A 22,025-nucleotide genomic window follows, 5' to 3' on the forward strand; every position below is an offset into this window, starting at 1 on the left:
GCCAGAAATCTACTCTGTGCTATAGTTAGCCACAGATTGCGTAGAGACGCTTCTTGGAGTAAATACTAGGAAGGAAGAATCCTGACGTGCTTCAGCGATCTTAAAGATCTACAGAACAAAAGCCAAGTGTTTCTAGAACACAATAAAATGTCTGTAAGAAAATTTTAGCTAAATGTCTTCATGATTTCCAACAGGCAATGTGTCACGTTACCAAATCTTGTTTGAATTTTGAACAGGCAGAGAAAAGGTCAACAACCGTCACCTGTTTAGCAGCAACACTAATGGTTACTAATAGTAACCATTTTCAGGAGAAAGGATGCCTACAAAGTTAATGACTTAATGCACTTGGCTGCACTTCTTTTAATATATAACATTATCCCTCTTTATAGGGAGGTATAACGAGGTATACCTCCCTTTTTTAAGGGGATCAAAATCCCTCTTCTCCCCTATCCAGAACTAGACCCATTATTGTGTATGTGGACTATGAGGATTTATGATTCCCAGTGCTTGTTTTTCTTAGATTTCATAGGTGGAGCTTGTATCTGATCTGCTGGATAGGAAACAAAGCCAGTAAAGGCCTTACTAGAGCTCATCCTTCTACTTTAAACCGAGGTTTTAACTTGTAGCTCTTTGGGAATCACTTTCCTGGTGATAAAACACATGCTAACCTTAAATACAGCAGCGATAAAAAGCACACACACCCTCGGATGCTTTATCCTTTCTATTTCTTTTACAAATCAATTATGATCAGAAAATGTACAAAAAGCCCTTTAGAGCTGCATTTATGAAAAATACTTCTTTTTTTTTTGTTTTTTTACACATTTCTTAACTCTGTTATCAAAAAAAGCCTAATTTTGTTGAACTTGAAAAAGGTTAAACTTTCTACTGGCTCTGTACATGAGAGATCACAAAAAGAAAGTTTCAGTTCGAAGGTAGACGTGATGTATGAGGAGACAAGCATTTTTGCTGTATCCTCTAATTTAAATACCAGACTGGCATGTTTGTACATAAAGAGTTAACTCTTTGGGGTCTGTCTACACTCTTACGTTTTACCATCTGTAGATTCTGGGCTTAATAAGTGGGTGGATGATAATCTCCCCCAATCAGCAACCAGATTCAGCATACCACCCCTCGTCCTTTCCCCCCTTCACATGAAACACAACCCCCATTTAACGATTTCAACTGGTCTTCTACCAGCCACAGTACTCGGAGTAATTCCAAGCATGCATATGAAGTGTTTTCATCTGTGCTCTTTCCTCAGCTAGGAATCACTCTGTGACTTTCCCAAACATATTTGCCTTGTCATCAGAGTGGAGCTTTCACTTCCTGCAGCACAAGGCCAGAAAACACGTACCAGACAAACGTTTGAAACACAAATAAGGACAACCGTGACTTCCTCCCTTCCAACCTCCGTCTCAAGCGAGGCCAGCTCTTTTAAACGCTTCCAGCTGCTTGTTGTCGAGGCGCGGTGCGGATGATGGACGGTACGCTGCGGCCCAGATGTGGAGCTGCGGCACCAAGAGGCCCTGATCGGGGATGTCTTTTTCGCTCTCTGTAGCTGAACAGCATCAGCGGTACGCTCACCAAGTAACGCAGACTGCAGCTACCTCACATATACTTCCTCAATCAGACGGAGTTTGGACTTGAGCTGTGGAGCTGTGCCATGAAAAGTCACAACAGTTTGCACAAACCTTTTACTATGACCACTGCTTTCAGTGCTAGGAGTGTTGAGCAACAAGACAGGATGCTTTCACATCCTATGAAAAGTGCAGAAGGGTTTTGCATTCTGCTCCTGTGAGTCTGTAGTTTGTGGAATGACGTTTTGTTGTTGCTACAGCTGCAGGTCTCATAGAAGCTGTATATATTTAAACATTCTTCTTTGCAAAATATCTCAATCAGCTTGAATGAAGAACATTTACAACCACTAATGTTCAAGTCACAGATTATTAGTTGGAATTACTTCTAGACTTTGACTAGATCCTGCTAAAACATAAATATGCTTTGATCCATGTTTCCTCTCACCAGGTTGGACCAGCTTTTAAATACAAACTCCAAAAGCAAACCCCTCAGTGTTCCAGCTATGATGTCACAGATGAAAAAAATGTTAAAAAAAAAAAAATATATATATATATATATATATATAAAATAAAAAAATGTCTGATATTTTTTTAATATATATATAAAAATATATATATATATATATATATATATATATATATATATATATATATATATATATATATATACAGTATATATATATATATATACTGTATATATACATGTATATATATATATACATGTATATGTGGCATTTAATATATATCCCATAAAACTTGCTGAATTTTAAATGCTGAAATTTTGTCCTATTCCCACAAAACTTACTTTAAAATTCTATATCTGAAGACTCGGTTCTGATTCAGCTAAGGTCTGGACCCTTTTATTGTTGCCTGGTCAAATATGCTAGAACTTTGAATTGGTCTGATCAGAAATGTGAATCTGAAGCTGATGACTTACATAACTGCGACATCAGTGTGTGAAGATGATCTTATCTTAGAAAACCCTGTAAACCAACAACTCACACTCCATGTAGTCATCCATTAAAGAGCTGTTGCCTTAGCAACCCCCAGTTTTGTCCACCATTAACCCCCGCTGATCTTTGGTTTTAAACATGACACTATTTCTGTGTGAATTTATGGATCACTGTCCCTCTGTTGTTTACCTTGGCAGGTGTGGAAAATGTCAGACTGTTGCTGTTCATTTCCTTTGCTCCTGGTTGTAACATCAACACATCTTCCTTCAGATAAGATATTAGGCATCAGTCTCAGTTAAGTGCTGACTTGTGAACTCAATAAAGCAACACTATGACAGTTTTAATTGGAGAATAAGTTGGCTATTGCGACTTAATTATATGAGAACAAGTTAGCATGAAGGCTATTAGCATCTCCAAGATATGTTTACTGATGTTTAACTTTCCTGTCTAATACACACTTCTGTTTTTCACCTTCCTTTTTCAGCCAGCAGTGTGCTGAGTGCAGTTTTATTTGCTTCCAAAACCTGCGTTGTGGTCTAATAAATCCCTGACTATCATGTCAGCAAGCATGTGTCTTATTTGTGATACAAGTTATCTACCCCCTCATGTTTCCTCTGGATGTATTCAACCATGAAGTAACTTCACAAATTTAATCTGTTATTGTTTTTTTTTTTGTTTGTCACATTTAAATTATTCAAACTCACAAGCAAATGTAAACAATTTTTGTACATTTTGTTTCCAAGCTCTGGGACAAAAAGTGTTGCTTTGAACAGTAGGTGTTAAATTCACCTGTGTTTTCCACATATTCTGATTTTACTTTCAAACACAGCTGAATTAATATCCAATATTTTAATCATTGAAATGGTCCAAAGTAGAAGCGTAGAGCAAGAGGTTATTTTTCACGAGGCTACCCCATTGATTGATGGCCCTATTAATATAAGAGTTCAGAACTGAAAAAGCCTTTTTGATGAGAGGCGTAACATTTTCAATAAGCCCCAGAAGAAGTCTAATCGCCTTCCACTTGAGAACTTAGGGTTGGAACTGAGAAACTACACCAGGATAGTACAGCTGTTTATTATTTATACTACTACCTTGGTGGTTCCTGGGGTTTTTCTATCAATTTTAAATTTGATTTCAATCTAACTCCACATCTATGTACAATAAATGGCATTGTAGTGAGCTGTGATAAGGAAGGTCTCAAAAGAATCTCCTTAAGACATCAACATAATGACAAAACAATAATACATCTGTCCAGGATGGTACCAGGTGATTTTTGTCTCACTATTCATAAAAGTTTCTGAATTTTTTTTAAAGCTTTTTCTCCTCCTTTGACTGTTCATTCATCTGAAAGATCTGATGACTTGGGACAGAGTCCTAAGTGGTGTTGGGTGTTAGATGAGGCTTGTCTTCATCCAACACGTAGAATCTATCATCAGAAGAGTCTAAAAATGGGCTGTTCGGCTACTAAAGCCAAACTGTCGGAAAATCGCCTGCCACCTCACTGCGGCATAAGCTGAGTGTTCCAGTTCATTAGCTGTTTCCATCTGTTTTATTTAATACATCATCAGCCAGTGGCTTTACTTTAGCCCTTTGACTTTATTAACCAAATTAAGTGAGAACATGAGGTTCCATTAAAGCCCTTAAGTGGGTGTTTCAATCTGTCTTATTTGATGGCTTAGACCAGTTACTTCAAAAGGGGACACCTAGAGCTGCTTCTGTACATAGAAAAGTAATATTAGTGACTTAGTTTGTTAAATATGTATTCCATTGATTGTAGCTACTGAAGACGTTTTAAAAGCAGCCCCCAAGTGCTTAAAGTAAGCAGGTAAAAGTCTAAATTAAGTGAAACTTAGTTTTAGTTCCCGCTTATTCTTCCCAACTGAAGATGTGAAGACGTGAATTAAATTGACTGGATGAAAACTTTAAGATAACCCTGATATATTTTTTTGCATCCAGTTTATTTCCCACTCAAAAGAATACGCACACTCTTTGGCTGCTTTATTAAGTACACCGAGGCAGTAGTGGGTTGGACTGCTGTTTGCCTCCAGAGCTGCTTTAGTTCTTTTTGACAGAACCAACATTGTGTCAGAAACATTCCTCAGACATTGCTGTAGACCTGTTGCTGTACATCTAGGCTGTTTGTCTCCCAAAGGTCCTCTGTTGGATTGAGATCTGTGGATTGCACAGCAGACTCATTCTTATTGTTCAAGAGACCGGTTTGATATGATTTGAAACATCATCTGAAGATGGGTACACTATAGTCATAATGCTTGGACATGGACACCACATATTGACCCTTTGCGACTGCGTCACTTGAACACATTGAAACGCCATGACAGACGTCAGAATGAAGGACAGGAGTATTGAAGGGAGAGAGTGTGATCCATTTTATTTCTCTGTCAAATAGAAAATAGGATAAACAGTAATACAGGTGTCCTCTCCGTGGCTTTTGAACCCATTCTTTCAGAGTGACAAGCAGAAGGATGCCAGGTTGGTTGTTTCTGCTGCTGCTTTCATCATTTCGGGGTGACCAGGTTCACATCACAGTAGTGTCCAGCAAAGCTCTTAGCAGACAGACCACACGTGGCAACCAATTGGGAGAGCCTGTGGCTATTGATAGATGTTGCCAGGGCAAAACAAACCCTAATATTACATTTTTGAATTTCTTTTTGGTCTGAAGCGTAAATGCGTTTAAATCGAGACGACCAGCACAACACAGCTGCAATTTCCTGTTGTCTTTGAGGCATTCTGTGCTCTTCATGTTCACAGCCATTTATTACATTATGTAGCTTAAAGGAGGCTTTCTCCACAAATATGAAAGCAAACAGAATCAACTCCATTAAATTCAGGATATTTTTCTGACTGTGTGTTGTCTGGACAAGCTATACGGAGGCTTTGACAGTTTATTAGATCACACAGGGAATATAGAGCAAAGAATTATGCAAAGGGATGCAAACAGAATGAAAAGTGTCCCATTTGTAATTTTACATGGATTTCTGTCTGCTGGGAAGTTGCTCTCATGGCTACAATATTTGACTTGGCATTAGCAAATTAGGCCTTCAGAGCATATACGGTGTCTGACTGTTACTTGCTTGTCAAAAAGTAGCAATGACAAGAATAACATCAGTGGAAGTGTCTTTTAACTGCAGACCAACAGAGTACACTAATCCACAAACCAACAACACAAGCAGTGGACGACAGAATGTTTAAATACAAGTAGATCTAAAGTGGGAGAAATCATTCCAATCGATGAAAGGCGTTCAGAGGATTCAGAGAGATTAAAGACATCAGTCAATCAGATGAAAGACATGTAACATTGATCTTAGACACACCCTTGCATGTCTTCTAAAATCAACATGTTTCGTTTTACTACTGTTGATGCAAGGAGCAGCCAAAGAAGGCCTTACTGGTCATAACTGGAGTTCTTCCACTTTCCTAGTGGAAAATCCAATGTCGTAAAGGTATTCCAGTTGATTGTTACAACCTCCTAGTTGGAATTTCCCAGTTTTGAGTACAACTCAAATGCAGCAAATAACTTGACATCAAGCAAAGCTGAGAAGTAGTTTAGTAGATGTAAGAAATACTACCAGGTGGGAGTCTCTTAAACCCAATGCGTTTGAAATTCGCAATGAACTCAATTATGCATCAGCGCAAAAATATGCCGGGATCTGCTGACTTTGCATGAATTCCTGTGAAAGTGGTATCATGAAAAACAGGAGCGACTGATTAGAGAACAACCAGCATCACGAAGACTGAGAAACACAACAGACAGGTCAGGGAGAACGTTGTGGAGAAGTTTAAAGGAAAGTTAGGCCCTAAAAGCAAACATTGAACATCTTGAAAGGTCTTTTCAATGAAAGGATGGCACAACTGTTTAAACCCAACCCTGTTTAAAGTTTTCCACAATCCATCCATCAAAGAGCGACAGAAAACAAGTTGACCTGGATGAGAGGTAGCCAATATGGAACGTTTTTGCTTGCATGTGGCAGAAACTTTACATTGAATACACCATTTTTACAATGAAACATGGTGGTGGCAAGATCATCACTTCCTGAGCAGAGACAAGGAAGCTGTCAGAGCAGATAGGAGCTAAATCCAACACAGTCCAGGTTGAAATCCTGTTAGAGGCAGCACTGAGACTGGTGTTCACCTTACAAACTGTCGAGTAATTCAAGGGGTTTTTCAAGGCACTAGGTGTGCTTCATTGGCTTTCAACAATCCCAACCATCCACCAAATGAGAAGGTTCAGATCATTTTGAAACAAAGGCTGAGATGATGACATGGTTTTGTTGCACAAGTCAAACCTGAATTCAGGATAGATAAAAGAGTCCAAATATCTCCTAAAAATGCTTCGGTGATTGATGTCCTTAATGACAGAGTGTTTTGATCCAGTCAGAAGCTGTATTTTACTTCATGCAAAAATTACATATGTAAACAAAATCATTGTCATCAGTTACAACTATTTTCAGATTTACAGACGACCACCAATGACTGTTGTAGTTTATTCTTCTTTCTCTTCCCAGGACAGCTGAAGCCCCACACCCTGCTGGATCACTCTCTCTCAGAGCTTTTAACATATAGACGCTGTAAAATGTAAACTTTGTCTGAACTTGACCCTTATGGAAAACTTTTCAATCTTTGAAGTGAATCTCTTTAAATTGTTTTACATGGACGACCTGACTAGGGCCAGTCAATAAATTCTTTGGTGACCTCTAAGCAAAAATTTAAACTTTTCTCAAATATTTGTTTAAAATGAACCTAAAAAACACCCATAAAACTACTGAGTGACTGGCTGTTGAATTTTTGCATGTTTCCTTCGGTTGGACTTTTGAGGTAAGCTGCTGTGTAATTAGTCCTGTTAGGGTGTTTTTCTGCTAAGCCTCATACCATCAGCATTGAGTAGGTGGAGCTCTTTAATCGCATGGGGTGAGATAAGGATTCAGAGAGATTAAAGACATCAGTCAATCAGACAACAGCTCAGAAACCAGAGTTTCTCTCAGTGGTCTGTAATTACTCACATATGAAGCAGATGAGAACCCTCCTCCCATCCCCCCGCCTCTGCTGCTTTTTTTACTCTCACAGGTTTCATTTGACTGAGGTTAGATCTGAGAATAACAACTAGACATGTTAACCTTCCTACTGTAGGCTGGAAGGCTGTGTGGTACCACTGGAAACACTCTGATGGTTACAAAGTTCTTTCTATCTAAATGCACCATCTGCTGATTTCCCCCAATTTACTTAAAAATTGGGGGAGCTGTAAATTTTCAGAAATACAAACTGATTGAAATGATTCAACGAGTTTTATTTTGAAACTCTTTCAATCATTTTCTTCTGTGCTGTTTAGAACTGGCCTTTCTGCAGGGCTTTAAGTCTGTTCCCTGTGTCTATACAGACGGATCTGCTGCACAATGACTCAGTTCTGTTTAACTTTAGGCTCACATGATGCTACTGACCAAGCAAGCAGCAACAGTGCAGATGTTTCCTCTGATGGAGGCAGCTCCAGCTCTACTAAAACTGCCAAAAGATCATTTTTACTAGACTCAATATGCATCTTAAAACATCATTGCTGATATATTGCAATTTTAAAAAGTGAGTTTTTAGTTTCTGTGGAGTTAATGAAAAAAAAGTAATAAAAGTATATATTCTTAGCACATTTCTTTGTATATTTAACCTGCAGAACAGGAAAAAAAGAATTAAAAACTCAAAATAATTTATACTTTCCAAACATCCAATCAAAATAAAACACCTTGTCAAAACAACATAGTTTAAATAAACATGATCATTCATTGAAATCGAAGATGAAAAATGAGAATGCTCCTTCTGATTTCTGTTTGTTAGGATACAAAAGCAAAAAAGATCATTTTACTTTACTTACTTCTACATGTTCTTTTGCCTTACACCTTTTAGGAATATGATTTATTCATATTTGCTCTATGTGTGTCTCTTTCAGCATGGGTGGGCTCCCTCTCCATGGGGATGATCTTCTTCTGCTCCCCCATTGTCAGCATCTTCACAGACATCTTCGGCTGCAGGATTACTGCAGTAGGTGGCGCTGCTGTCGGCCTGGTCGGCCTCCTGGCCAGCTCCTTCGTCAAGTAAGGAAGTTAGGAAGTTGATCATCACATTGAGATGGTGATGTGGGTTTTTATTTTGGGGCAGATTGCAAATGAAAACTTTGCATAAGTTTTGTTCTGCCTGACAGCTCTACATTATTTTGTGTTTGTCTCATTAAAATACATGGAGGGTTGTGATTTTAGCATGTAGAATGTGCAACAGTTGTGTATAAATAGTTTTTTAAGGTAACTGGATATGTGATTACAGTCACATATCCAGTAATAATGGGTTGTACACACATTCTGTGTTTTATCTCTGTAAAATTAACATCGTTTGACGTTCTCTTAGCCCTCCTCTGCCGGTTGTCTAACCAGATGAAGTTAGGATGAACAAAAATATGGAAATGTCCAAATACGAAAAAAAATATTCCAATCATTGTTTCCTCTTAACCTCACCTCAGTCTAACCAACTAAAATGATCCATTATTAGCTCCATTTTATACCAGTTCAATACATTTCCTGCTTTTAGATATCCTTCTTTGTAGCTTGGTGTCTTTGCACTAACACTGTGCTGTAAGTCATTTCCTAAGAACTCATGCTCATCTGCATGTGAGGCAACAAAGCTGCAGCGTTATCAGTTTTAGGTGCACTGAATAAGTAATAAAACTGCTGAATTACTGCTTATCAGGTGACTTTTTAAAGAGGCTTTCACAAAACCCTGGGTAGGCTGGCAGCCAACTTCTGCACAGGACAGTGCATAGGGCAGGTAACTCTACTAGTGCCAAGTTATTTTCAAAGGCCAGAACTCTGATCTTTTTACCCCAATCTGGATTAAAAAAAATCTATTTGAAGTTCAGCACTTGATATATCCTGACACCTCATTACAGTAAAAGCTGAAAAATGAATTCTTTTTGTGTTATTTCTGTTTGACCTAATGTGTTTGGCAAAATGAGCTTCTGGATTAATCTAAGCCATGTATTATAACTAAAATGCAAATAAATTGAAATAAAGCTCAGTTTGGTCCTGTTTGATATACAACTGTTTTTATTTGGTGCATATTCATTATGGGGAAGGGATGCATGTAATGATTAGTAACCCTTTAGAAAATGCCCCACTATGACGCACACAAAAAAACTGGTGAGCAGGAACTAGTAACGAGACTGTTAGTGTCAAACTATTGCCTAGTTTCCACTAAGCGGAGCGGCATGGGTTGGTACGTTGTTTTAAATTCCATGTATTCAGGACAGCGTTTCCACCGCTAGTTGGACTCTCACTGGGAAGACCAGGTCAAACCAAGGCATGTTTTTAGATACACCATGATAGGATGATAAGATGACCATGATAAGTATGCGTCAGCTTCAGGGCTGACGCATACTGTTTTCCTTTGAGTTGAATTTAGTCTGTCTTACCCCACAGGAGCCTGAATGTGATGTATTTCACGTATGGCGTCGTGTTCGCCTGCGGCTGCTCCTTTGCCTACCAGCCCAGCCTGGTCATCCTGGGTCACTACTTTAAGAAGCGCCTGGGCCTGGTGAACGGCATTGTGACGGCCGGCAGCGGCATCTTCACCGTCACCTTGCCCTTCATTCTGTCACAGCTGCTGGAGAAAGTGGGCCTGCAAAACACTCTGCGTGTTTTCTGCATTCTCATGTTTGTACTGATACTAGCCGGCTTCACCTACAAGCCCCTGCTACCAGCCAAACCTGCCGAGACCCAAACAGGATTCCGTCTGAGTCGGATTTTCAACATGAACATCTGGAAGTCTGTGGGATACCGTATTTGGGCCTTTGGAATTCCTGCTGCTCTTTATGGGTACTATGTACCATACGTCCATCTGGTAAGTTCTGTTTCCTTGTAGTGTTGACCAAATTTTCATATGCAGCCATTGTATTAACACAAAATAGTTAACACCTCAGTTAAGTGTATCTCCATCACTTCATGTGTGCATGCTGCCTTCTTTTTCCTAACATGCTTGTGGTTGCCACTAGCTGCGTACGCAGTGATTTGGGGGAAATTATAGACAGTGATTTTTTTAAATCATAATTTGCATGTTCCCAGTAAGCAAATTTATTTTCATAATTTCAACTTGTCCAGTTTTATGGTTAATGGAAACGCAAACCTTTACAAGAAGCCTTGTCATCTGAAGTCTGTTTAGAGCCTTGAATTGTTCTGAAAGAGTATTTGATTGTTTGATGAATGGAATCAAACATATTGTTTACCTCAGTCCTATGATCTACTGTTAGTCGTAAGTGATTATTTTATCTCTGCTTGAAGAAGAAACAGGCTGACTTGAAGTAAACACACTCTCAGGAGGGCCGTGAAGGAGAAGGGCCTGGACGTTCTGGAGAGCCTCAGGGGCGGGGGGTTCTGTTTATTTGGACACCAAGACTTTGTTATTCAAAGGAGATCAGCTGTGTTTTCACAACACTTCTCTAGTGTCGGCTACTCAGACTGGGTCGCCACGGGGGCGAAGCTGCGGCCTCAGCACCAATGCTGGCCTTGTAGCCGCAGCAGCCGTTCATCCCCTGTACTCTCAGAAAGACCCACAGTTTCTTTATCACCTTGAGAAGGAAAATCCCCCCCAGTCACATGGCATTTTGTTAGCTACAGGAAAGAGAGGACTGCCAGGCATTATCTGTGTGTAGTGTGTGTATGGGTGGGTCCGGTTGCTTTAAGTGTCAGGGCAGATTGTCTGCAAAAAGGGGAAGAATGAGCTAATCCTTCTCTTGCACAATTGATTTTACTGAAGTAATGGAATGACTCACAGTGTCAGGTTCAGGCACTAACCTGGACCTACAGTTTTTAACCCTTAGCTGTCATAAGGATGCCTGGGAGACAAAAAAAAAAAAGTTTGAGAGGGGAAGAAGGTTGAGGGTCACCTGGGAAACCCAACACAAACGATCACATCAGTAATGCATCTGAGCTGATGCATTATCCGTGTGTCTGAAGAAAACAAGTAGTGGGTGAGCTCCTGCTCTCATGACCTTCCTGTGCAGACGTTCTGGCAGAAGCTGCAGTAAAATTGTGGGATCAGGAAGGATAAATTCCCATCGAGTTTTTGAGCAGACACCTGAGCTTGACAACAGAATGCTGCCTGCTGTTTTTAATAGTATTTGGTGTCATCGTTGTTTCATTCTATGTTGACTTTCCTCAAGTTTCTCTTCCGTCAGACTAGACCTGCTGAGTCCATGACCAATAGTGCTCATGCTAACCTCTAACTGGGGTCTCTGGCACCTCACAGAGTTTGGTAGCATTACAATACGGCTCTGCATGAGGCCGACAAACACTTTTAACTGTACTGACAAATTCAAGTCATATAAACAAAGAATGAGAGCTGAGAAGTAAAACCTTTACATCATTTTTTTGGTAAATTTTAATAAAAATTATGTAAAAAAAAAAAAAAAAAAAAGAAGCAAATACTAGTGATGTGAAACACCTCGCTGGCGCTGTTAGAGCGGGAATGTTAAGTTCAAACATGTTAAGTTCAAACATGCAGGGGGCCAAAATTTTAAACATGGGCGACTTGCATGCCAAGCAAATACATTTCCATTTGAAATTCCATTCAGTTTAATCATTTGGTAAAAACCAGCCCTCTGTTCTACACTTTGCTTCGTACTGAAGGGCTGAACTAGGGCCGGCTGATATGGCTGAAAAATGTATCACGATATTAGTGCTTCATATCGGTGAATATGAGTAATGATTGATTTGTTTCTTTATTTTACCTACTTGAAACAAGAATAAAATACTTATTTTAAAATACTTTAAAATACTTTTATTTTAACCTTTCAAAAGAAGTCAAACAACTATGAATAACTGTCAAATAAATAAGCATACTGGTCAATGTGCTGAAGGAGACATTAAGCAAACAACATGTGCAAAGCAGCTTGTAAATGATGTGGAACGGACATGTTTGACATAAACTGCAGACAACAGGAGAGCAGAAGGAGAAAATAGCAGCGTGAGGAAAGTGATCAATGATTACCTGAGCTTTTGTAACTATGAAGGATCTGCGTCATGTTCAAGTTTTAAAAAGAAACTCTAGAAATCACTAAACCTGCAGTCTGAGAGCCAAGGGCTGCGTTGGGAACATCCGGGGGTTAATTATTAACAACTTTATATGAGAGGAGAGGAATTTTTAATTCTATTCAGTGAATGAAGAAAAGCACATCAGTGAAAGAGAAGTTTCAGAGTGAAATGGCAAAGACTGAAACCAAGAAACCATCCATCCGGTTGGAATGTCGGACGCATCTGCTGTCTTTGTCTGATTCTTCCCTCTGGGCTTCAGTCTCAGAATAGTTTCTGTATCATGAGTTACTCTGCTGATGTAACTCATCACCCCCCCACCCACCCCCCACTGAGCGTCCCGTTAGGTTTGCAGCATGTAGCTGTCTCTGCGCAGAAAAGCTGCAAACACAGAGCATCTTGTTGTACTTCGATGGAGACAGTAAGTCAGCCGGAGGTCGTCGCAGACGGATGTGAGACCCTCAGAGGGCTGCAGACAGACGGGCTCTTTGAGCTGGACTGCTGGAGCAATACTGGAGGTAGAAGTAGTTAGCACAGTGGTTCTTAACCTTTTATGAGGTACCGAACCCATCAGTTTCATATGCGCAGTCACCGAACCCTTCTTTAGTGATAAATAATTTTTTTTTTTTTTTCCAAATTCAAGACATATGTATATGTTTTTTTGCTGGTGCACAAAATGAGCCGTGCATGAAAGTCACTTTGTTCAAAGAACAAAACCATGAACTCACAGCAAGTTACAGTATTACTTCATTCTGGCCCCCAAAAATATTTTGGCCCCATAAAAGAATTTCAGCCCCCAAAAATATTTTTTTATTATTTTACTAATTAAAAATAAATTTGGATTTTTTTCACAGAATAAAAAAATTTTTCTTAATTTTTTTAAATTTAATTTGTTTTTTGTCGTTTTGAATCCACAAAATACTTTTTTTGGGGCCAGAATAAAGTATTGCACAAATGGCATACCTGCAAATCAGTGTGACTCCTGCTGTTTGTCTTTGGGAGACCAGTTCAGAGAGGCGTGGCTTCACCTTGGCAATTGCATCTTCAGAGCAAAGTCTGTTCATTTTCTTCTTTTTTTGCTCGACATATTTAGTATGGATTAAAATATTAAGAAAGAAACCACGCGAAGTACAACTACGACAGCCGCTGATACTGCGCGCACTAAATTCCCCGCAGCGCTGATTGGCTGAGCAATGTAACATGATCCTCTGCAGCAAGTGATGGCCAAGCGGGGCGAGTCATCACGACTTTACACAAGTGTGTCTTTACCTCCGCGGCAGAGGCTCTGCCGAACCCCTGAGACCGACTCATCGAACCCCTGGGGTTCGATCGAACCCAGGTTAAGAACCACTGAGTTAGCAGCTCACTATCTGATTCTTAAACAGTAGAGAGAACATGACTGCACTACTTTTATGGTCCAACAGTGTGCAGTAGTGGACCTCAAGAGTCTAGATGACAACATGAGAAATCACTTAAAAACCGGTTTCTTTTTTAATGTGACATTTATGTGTGATTGTATGATGTAGGTCAGGGGTGTCAAACTCAATTTCACCAAGGGCCACTTCAGCATATTGGACACCCTCAATGGGCCACATTGACGGTATAAATCAGGAATGCCCAAGTGCAGTCCTCCAGACGGCAACTTTTAGATGTGTCCCTGCTAAAACATACCCCAGACAAAAAGTTGACTTCCCTCATTAGCAGCAACTCAGTTCTGTAGAGGGCTATGAATGAGTCAATGATCCAGGTGTGTTAGAGAAAGAATGCATCTAAAGTTGCAGAGTGATAGGTCTGGAAAACTAGACTTGGTCAACCCTAGCATAAATGTATGAAAATACAATGTTAAAAATAAATTAAACAACACCTCATATTGTTAAATAACTGATTTTATGTATTCAAGTTTTAAATATTACATTTGAGTTTGCATGGATGTAAAATTACTGCTCAGTTTAAAAATTACAGTATTTTTAAACTGCTCAGCTAAACTTCGCTCTTTAGCTCGTTAGCTTGTCGATGTTTCAGTTTTATTCGCTGGGAAAATTAATCTTTGTCTGCTTTGAAGATAAGCAGACAAATAATAAAAAACAAGTTTTGATATTAACTCCCAACTTCATTCACAAAACTTTTTCGTTATTTATTACACAACGAACATGCATTTCACATAAGAACAAAACAATGAGGTGACGTTGCCTGTCCTTGAACACAACGCTGATCCCTCTTCACCCTGTCACCAACTCACACATCCTCATTGTGTTGTGTTCTGTAAATAAACACAAAACAAGCAAAATCAATAAACTATATGCATATTCCAGTATACTGAGTTTTGGTTTTACATTCATTCTATTTAAATTTAGTTTGTTTGTGCTTACCAATGTTTTCTGGCCGGATGTCAGGCACCGTTTTCCCCTGGTCAGTTCGTCCATGTCTGGTTTTAGTTCTATTCTGTGGCAATCCGCAAAACGGCGTGTAGGTTTTCGTCAGTAATGCGCGATCTGTGCTTGGTCTTGTTTAAAGTCATTATTGAAAACATCTGTTCGCACAGATAGGTGCTTCCAAACGTGGACAAAACACGAGCTGCATGGAGTCGAAGCTGTGGCATCAAATCAGGGGGCAGTAGACGGTAAAAGTCCTCGATTGAAACATCACGGAACTTCGCTCTTTAGCTTGTTAGCTTGTCGATGTTTCAGTTTTATTCGCTGGGAAAATTAATAATCAGCTTGAGGTGACTCTGCTGCACTCTAGTGGCGAGAAGCCGTAATGTTGGTTGGTAAGAATCGGAAGGCATTATGGGATATGTAGTTTGTAGTCAATTCGTGCTCAAAACCTATTTTAAGTCAATCAATGGGGCTGTAAAACGGTGGTAGGGGGGAGAGGGCCACATAAAATGACGTAGCGGGCCACATGTGGCCCGCGGGCCTTGAGTTTGACACATGTGATGTAGGTGATGAAACAAATCTGACTGAATAAAGGTAAAAGATGCAATGAACAGGTTCCACACCCTCCAGTGAATTCTTTGTTAAAGAATATTTTAATTCTGTTTCAGCAGTTATTCTCTGCTAGGAGTCTGCCAGCACTCCAAGTCTTGACTTGCACGTTCTTATTTGCAACATGTCTCAAAATCTCTCAGATTTCAAAGTCACCTTCTATCTGCAGAGCCCACAGATTTTTGTAGAATTATTATTATTTTTTTATTCTAGCTTCAAAATTCCTAATCTTAATTTTTTGACCCATTACTAGGCCTGTCACAATAACAAATTTCACTGGATGATGGATTGTCCCAGAAATTTATCGCAAAAAATGATAATGTTGTTTTGCTCTGATTTTCAAGTATTGTAATGTAATGACATAATAGGGCAAGAACACATTGTCATAGGTCAACAAACTTTCAGTTTTAATGAACATTTAACGCTGGAACCAGAAGATACTTTAAATATCCAAAATAAATAAACAAAACAACAGAAATAACACATAAAATGTAAAATGAAGTCTCTTTAAATAAAATTGTCCTTCAAAAAATGAGCAAGTTGAGAGCAAAGCACCAGACTGAAGACTTTTATCAACCAGTTTTTAGTAGAAAAAGAGAAAGAGAAAAGAAAAATTATAAATAATCCAAATGACTGGATACAACCAATCAGAAATCCTACAACACCTGTCATCCTAAGCAAATGGAAAATTGGGATTTCCAGCTTCTTCTGATTTGGTTAACTTTTTTTAAGACAACAACATCTTCTATGCTTTAGAAATGTAGAAAAAGCTGAAGTGCAGGACCAAAGCACAGAGCTCTGTGCTGTTTGCATGGTTCTCAAACTGATTGTCATTTTGAATTTTTTCCTCTTTATGAGAAGCATTTCTTTGGAAAGTGGCTGGAAATATAATTTACTGTGAATTTGAGCTATAAAGGTAGAGGGAATTAAAAAAAATCAGAAAAACAGAATAATTAATCTCATGGCTGACCAAATAGCACATCACCAGATATTATAATAGCAAAAACTGGTTGCTATTATAACCAGTTTATAATAGCTGGTTATAATAGCTGGCACCTCTTACTGGAGAGGTGACATATTTTACTCGCTGCAGGAGCCTTAAAAATCACTGCTGGACTAAATTACTCCCTAAGTTGCAAGATTCTATTTCTGCATTGTTTTAACACATAGTGTTCAAACAGTTTTGTCACGTGGGCCAAAATGATCACGTCAAAAGTACTCGCAGGCCCAAAAGAATTCTGAGGCTACAAAGAAATTACAGTATTTTTTTTTCTTTTTTGCTGCTCAATAATAAAATAAGCATACAATAATTCTAATTAAAGAAGTAAAGAAGTCAGGGTTTTTTTTTTTGTAAAGGAAGTTTAAATCATTATAGATCCAAAACTTAAAAAAGCTCACGTTACTCAAAGAAAGACATCCAGTTTTCTAATTTTTCTGGGCTCAAATGAAAAATAAAATAGCAGAAAACATTCGGACTGTTCTCAGCAATAAAAACAGGATTCAGGTCATTCTCTCTTTAAAATGATTCTAGTATTAAGCAAGGTTTACTAAATTCAATAGAAGCAGATTTGGGTTTTCTAAAGTCTGTTTATAAGTCAGTTAAAATATGTGGTCTTATTTACTTTGATATGAAAGAGAAACTAGAAAACACGGTTGTTAAGACAAATACTTTGTGTTGTGCTTAATATTTTCCATCGTAGAAAATTTTATTTTATCTGTATTATTTTTGCTCTAATTAAAAAAAAAAAAAAAAAAGAAGAAGAAAATCTCAACCTGTTCTGGCGGGCCACACAGGATTAGTCAATGGGTCGCAAATGGCCCCTGCGCCGCACTTTGAAGACCCCTGTTTTGACTCTGATTGAGTTTTTTGAATGTAAATATGTCGTTCTCATCTGTTCCACTTGTCATGCTCAGATGAGCTACGTGGAGGAGCGCTTTGGGCCAGATGTAAACAAAGAGATCCTGCTGCTGTGCATCGGCATCACGTCCTGCCTGGGCCGGTTCATCTTCGGCAGCGTGGCGGACTTTGTGAAGGGATCCAACAAAGTGTTCCTGCAGGTGAGGCCTCTGACAGAAGGCGTCATGATCACGATCATGCAGTGAGATCTTAAAGAGGGAGAAAAGAAGTGCAAAAAGACATTCAAAAAACATGTAGGTTTATGACAATAAGCTATCATGAATTGAAGACAGCAAGTTTCAGGCGATACAAAATTCTTTTCCCCTGAATTTGTAAGTGTAAAACGATCTCCTGCTGCAGGTCCTTTCGTTCTTGATCATCGGCGTCATGTCCATGATGATCCCGCTGTGCAACATCTTTGGAGGGCTGATCGCCGTGTGCCTGCTGATGGGGCTTTTTGACGGCTGCTTCATCTGCATTATGGCGCCCATCGCCTTCGAGCTGGTCGGAGCCAAAGATGTCTCCCAGGCTATCGGCTTCCTGCTCGGCCTGATGTCCGTTCCCATGGTTGCAGGTCCCCCAATTGCAGGTAAAACAGGAAGGCAGGATGAATTGAGGACATGCTTCCTTAAGAGACAAGCTTAAACCAGAAATAAAGTGATTTATGATTTTTTGCTAGTCTTTGAAGCAGTCGCCCTGCTGATGCGGATGCACTTTTAACATCTTCGGTGTTATGTTGGACTTCCCTCACTCTTCTGGAAATAGATTGCTCCTCCCTGTCAGCCAGAGAGAATTAGTGCAGCAATCTAATGCAGCTCAGTTACCAGGCTGCTTATAGAGCACTGAGATACTTGTCACTTATTTTTAGGCCTGTTGCCCCGTCTGGTGTCTATTCCACCTCGGTTGTTCTAAACCTGAAGGCTGTTACACAGATAGTTACAGTGAAAAAGTAGTTCTATTCAAGTTTTGTCACGTCTCAGATCATTAAACAAATTTTAATATCAGATAATAAAAATAATCAGGATAATTTTAAAAAGGCAGTTATTCAAATCAACCTGGCCTTAGACTGATCAGTCCCTCCAGAGTGTTGCTTTGTTTTTTGTGATTTTTGCAGCCTAAAATTACTGATTTTCTGGCACGTCCTTCCAAAAGCTATGGTCAAAGTTTTGAATTTTTTTAAGCTTATATTTGTTATAACATGGTCTAACAAAAAAAAAAGTTGAATTTGTTGCTCATGACCTTCCCCCAAAAAAGACAGGATTTTAACCTAGTTTATAAAGTGCAAATAATATTTTTAGGAACCTTCTTGAAAGAACGCCTTTAATACAAATCAAATCATGTCCTGAGTTGTCAAAGTGAAAAAGAACAATTCCACACCAGTCATTCAAGTTAACATGAATTGTACACAAAGTATAAGTAAATCCCACAGAATATATCAAAATGGTTTTTGCAAATAAAAGAAAAATGTTACCGTTTAGCATCACAGATGCTTTTATTTTTTTATTTTGAGCGCGAGTTCTACACATGAATCTCCTCTGCGGGACAATAATGACAATTTCTATCTTCTATCTCCATCTTGAATTAGTTATTGTAACTTATATTTTAGAATATTGATTTAAAAGCAGATTACATTTATAAAAACAATTACAATTTCTGATTTAAAAATGTAATGGACTCCATTTTCTTCCCCCAATATTTTACTTCATCTTTCTGAGGCTCCCGTATAGCGCCCCTTGGTGGCCAAACCTCTGAAAAACGCTGTTTTAAATCACCGCTCCCTCCTGCAATACAAAAGGTTCTTCTTTTTGTATTTTCAATCTGTCTCCCAGATTTGATGGTTCATGCAAAGAGAACAGCGCTGGATGTTCTCATCATTACTCTGGCGGTTCAGTTCAGAACCCTGAATGGTTCTGAAAGTCGTTTTATAATCTTGTTATTAAGAAAAGAAATGAGAATGTCAGTGAGGATTCCTAAAAGGAATTAACCTTTGAGGCTTAGTTTACATTTTTGGGATTATTTATAATTATTGAGAGGTATGAGATTCTTACTGTATGTAAAGACCCATGTGTAAAAAATTTATATATATAAAAATATAAAAATAAACAAAAAAATAAAATAAAGATTAAAGTAAGCAATATTCTTGCTGTTGGTAGTTATGCAAATTGATTATTAGAGTTGTAATAATGTTATCTGTAGCGTGTATTCGCCATTATTTAGATTATGACATAATACAAAAAACTGACATTGCTGATACAGTGTAACATGAGACAGACAGTGAAATATCAAACTCCTCTGCCTCAACCCTGTGGTTCTACTGCCATCTGCAGAAATCCTCCTGATCAGAAACAACCAATCAGAGCCAGGAGGAGGATCTCAGTGCTGTCAATCAGGCTTGTTTGTGTGTGTCTATGTGTGTGTGGGGGGAAACTTACTATACAGGAAACTGTTAATCTACTGTCATCGGTGGCCATGCTAACTAGCCTGAGCACTCACAGCAGACTCCTCTGTGGGGAACTAACTGTAGCATAGAAGAAATCAAGAAGGGTAATGTGTACACGAGGGTGATTGTTAAATTTTCTTTTCTTTCATTTCAATTTCCATTTTGCCATTTGAGGCTAAATTTGCTGCCATCTTTCCACCCGTGCAACCTCCTGTTTTGTCTTGCAGGGTTCCTGAGGGACAAACTGGGCAGCTATGACATGGCCTTCTACCTGGCAGGCATCCCCCCGATCATTGGGGGGATTGTGTTGTGTCTTATACCATGGGTGGAGGCCAGGAACAGGAGGAAGCAAAAGGAGGGTCTGAGCAAAGAGTATGATGTCAACCAGAAGATGATAGAGCTTGAGAAGGCTCAGGAAGATGCAAAGAACAAAATAGGAGATTCTGTCCTCTAAGGCCTTTCCACTGCCTGCCCCCCCCAAAATAAACTGAAAGAGACAATCATTGGGTCAGCCTGGGGTCAGTGCTGATCGGCAGTGTTAAAATGCTGTTCCTTTTCTTTTGTTTTTTTAGCCTTCAGTATGATGAAATTCCAAAGCAATGCAACATATCAAAGGTAAAGTGTTTGAACTAATTCCAAGATAGACGTGATCCTGATCTCTTTCCAGACAGCATATAATGCATATAATGCTGCTCTTTCAGTCCTCAGTGTCTTTACCAAAATACAGAAGTCTTGTCTTGCAGCTTAACCTGTAGCCATAGCCATGGCTACAGCTACAGGTAGCTGTAGCCATCTAGCTCAGAACAAGCATTTACAGGATTAAACAAGTTTACGTTTAGCTTGCTTTTAGCTTTGTTTTATAGATGATTCCTTCAAAGATTCCTTCTTAACCACAACCCTAGTTTCAATAACGTTGGGTAAAACATAAAAAAACGGAATATAATGATTTACAAAATCTTTTCAACCTATATTCAATGGAATTCACTACAAAGACAATATATTTATTGATCAAACAGATAAACTTTGTTGTTTTTTGCAAATATTCACTTATTTGGAATTTGATTTGTTCAACACATTCCAAAAACGTTGGGATAGTCTGAACAAAGCAGCAACACCTGCAGAATGTGGCTTGGTGTGTCTAGCCGGAACAAGCAGGGACGTCCCTGAAAAAGACGTAGCTTGGATGGTACTACATGTTGCTCCAAAATCCATATATAGCTCTCAGCATCAACGTTGCCTTCACAGATGTACAAGTAATCCATGGACTATTTTCAATTCCCATACAGACATCTGAGGTTTAGTATCAGCCGATACAGATCAGATACAGAATACTAGAACAGAACTGGCTTAAACACAGACATAAATGGACTGAACTATAAATTTGTTTGATAACTCTTCACCAGCACAGCACACTTACATACACTGGTTGCTTCACAAGTCTGGTCAACATGTAAAAAACAACTTTCATTTGTTCAGTCAGTGCAATTAGGAGTAGAACAGCCAATGGAAAATAAATAATAAATAAACTGAAACTGACAAAAAAAAACAAACAAACAGGTTGACTACTTTGGTCAAACATTTAAAAATAAACTGCAACTGAGCCTTCTTTCAAAGGGTTCAGAAAGTGCAATTAGGAATTCAACATATAATGTAAGATAAATAATAAAGCATGACGTCACTTTAGCTTGGCATGGTAGAGTTTTACCTTGTAATGTAGAACAAGGTCAAACTTGTTTACCATGGTTTTCGGAAGTGTTCCTGAGCCCACGTGGTAACATCAATTACCAAATTATGTCCGTTTTTAGTGGAGTAGTGAAGGAGGGGTCAAAGGTCATGGAGATTCAATGTTGGCTTTTGGCCTTGCCGCTTTCTTGCAGAGATTTCTCCAGATTCTCTGAATCTTTTGATGATATTATGGACAGTAGATGTTGAAATCCCTAAATTTCTTGGAATTGTACGTTGAGGAACGTTGTTCCGAAACTGTTGGATTATTTGCTCACGTAGTTGTTCAAAAAGTGCTTATGAATGACTGGGTCTTTTGAGGGATGCTCCCTTTAATCTCAATCACGACTCTCACCTGTTTCAAACTAACTTGTTC

General features: G+C 38.9%; 1 protein-coding gene across 1 annotated transcript in view; it reads left to right on the forward strand.

The window, feature by feature from the left end:
* Positions 1-21,449, forward strand: part of slc16a10 (solute carrier family 16 member 10) — a 33,282-nt gene extending 11,833 nt beyond the window's left edge. The window contains exons 2-6 of the mRNA XM_032585815.1: positions 8,481-8,625; positions 10,000-10,420; positions 17,505-17,648; positions 17,848-18,076; positions 20,155-21,449. Of these exons, the coding sequence (XP_032441706.1) occupies positions 8,481-8,625; positions 10,000-10,420; positions 17,505-17,648; positions 17,848-18,076; positions 20,155-20,381 (1,166 nt within the window). The 3' untranslated portion in view covers positions 20,382-21,449. The remainder of the gene's footprint in view (positions 1-8,480; positions 8,626-9,999; positions 10,421-17,504; positions 17,649-17,847; positions 18,077-20,154) is intronic.
* Positions 21,450-22,025: the final 576 nt, after the last annotated feature.

Source organism: Xiphophorus hellerii, chromosome 15 (genome assembly GCF_003331165.1).
Source record: "Xiphophorus hellerii strain 12219 chromosome 15, Xiphophorus_hellerii-4.1, whole genome shotgun sequence".
NCBI classification, from domain to species: Eukaryota; Metazoa; Chordata; class Actinopteri; order Cyprinodontiformes; family Poeciliidae; genus Xiphophorus; species Xiphophorus hellerii.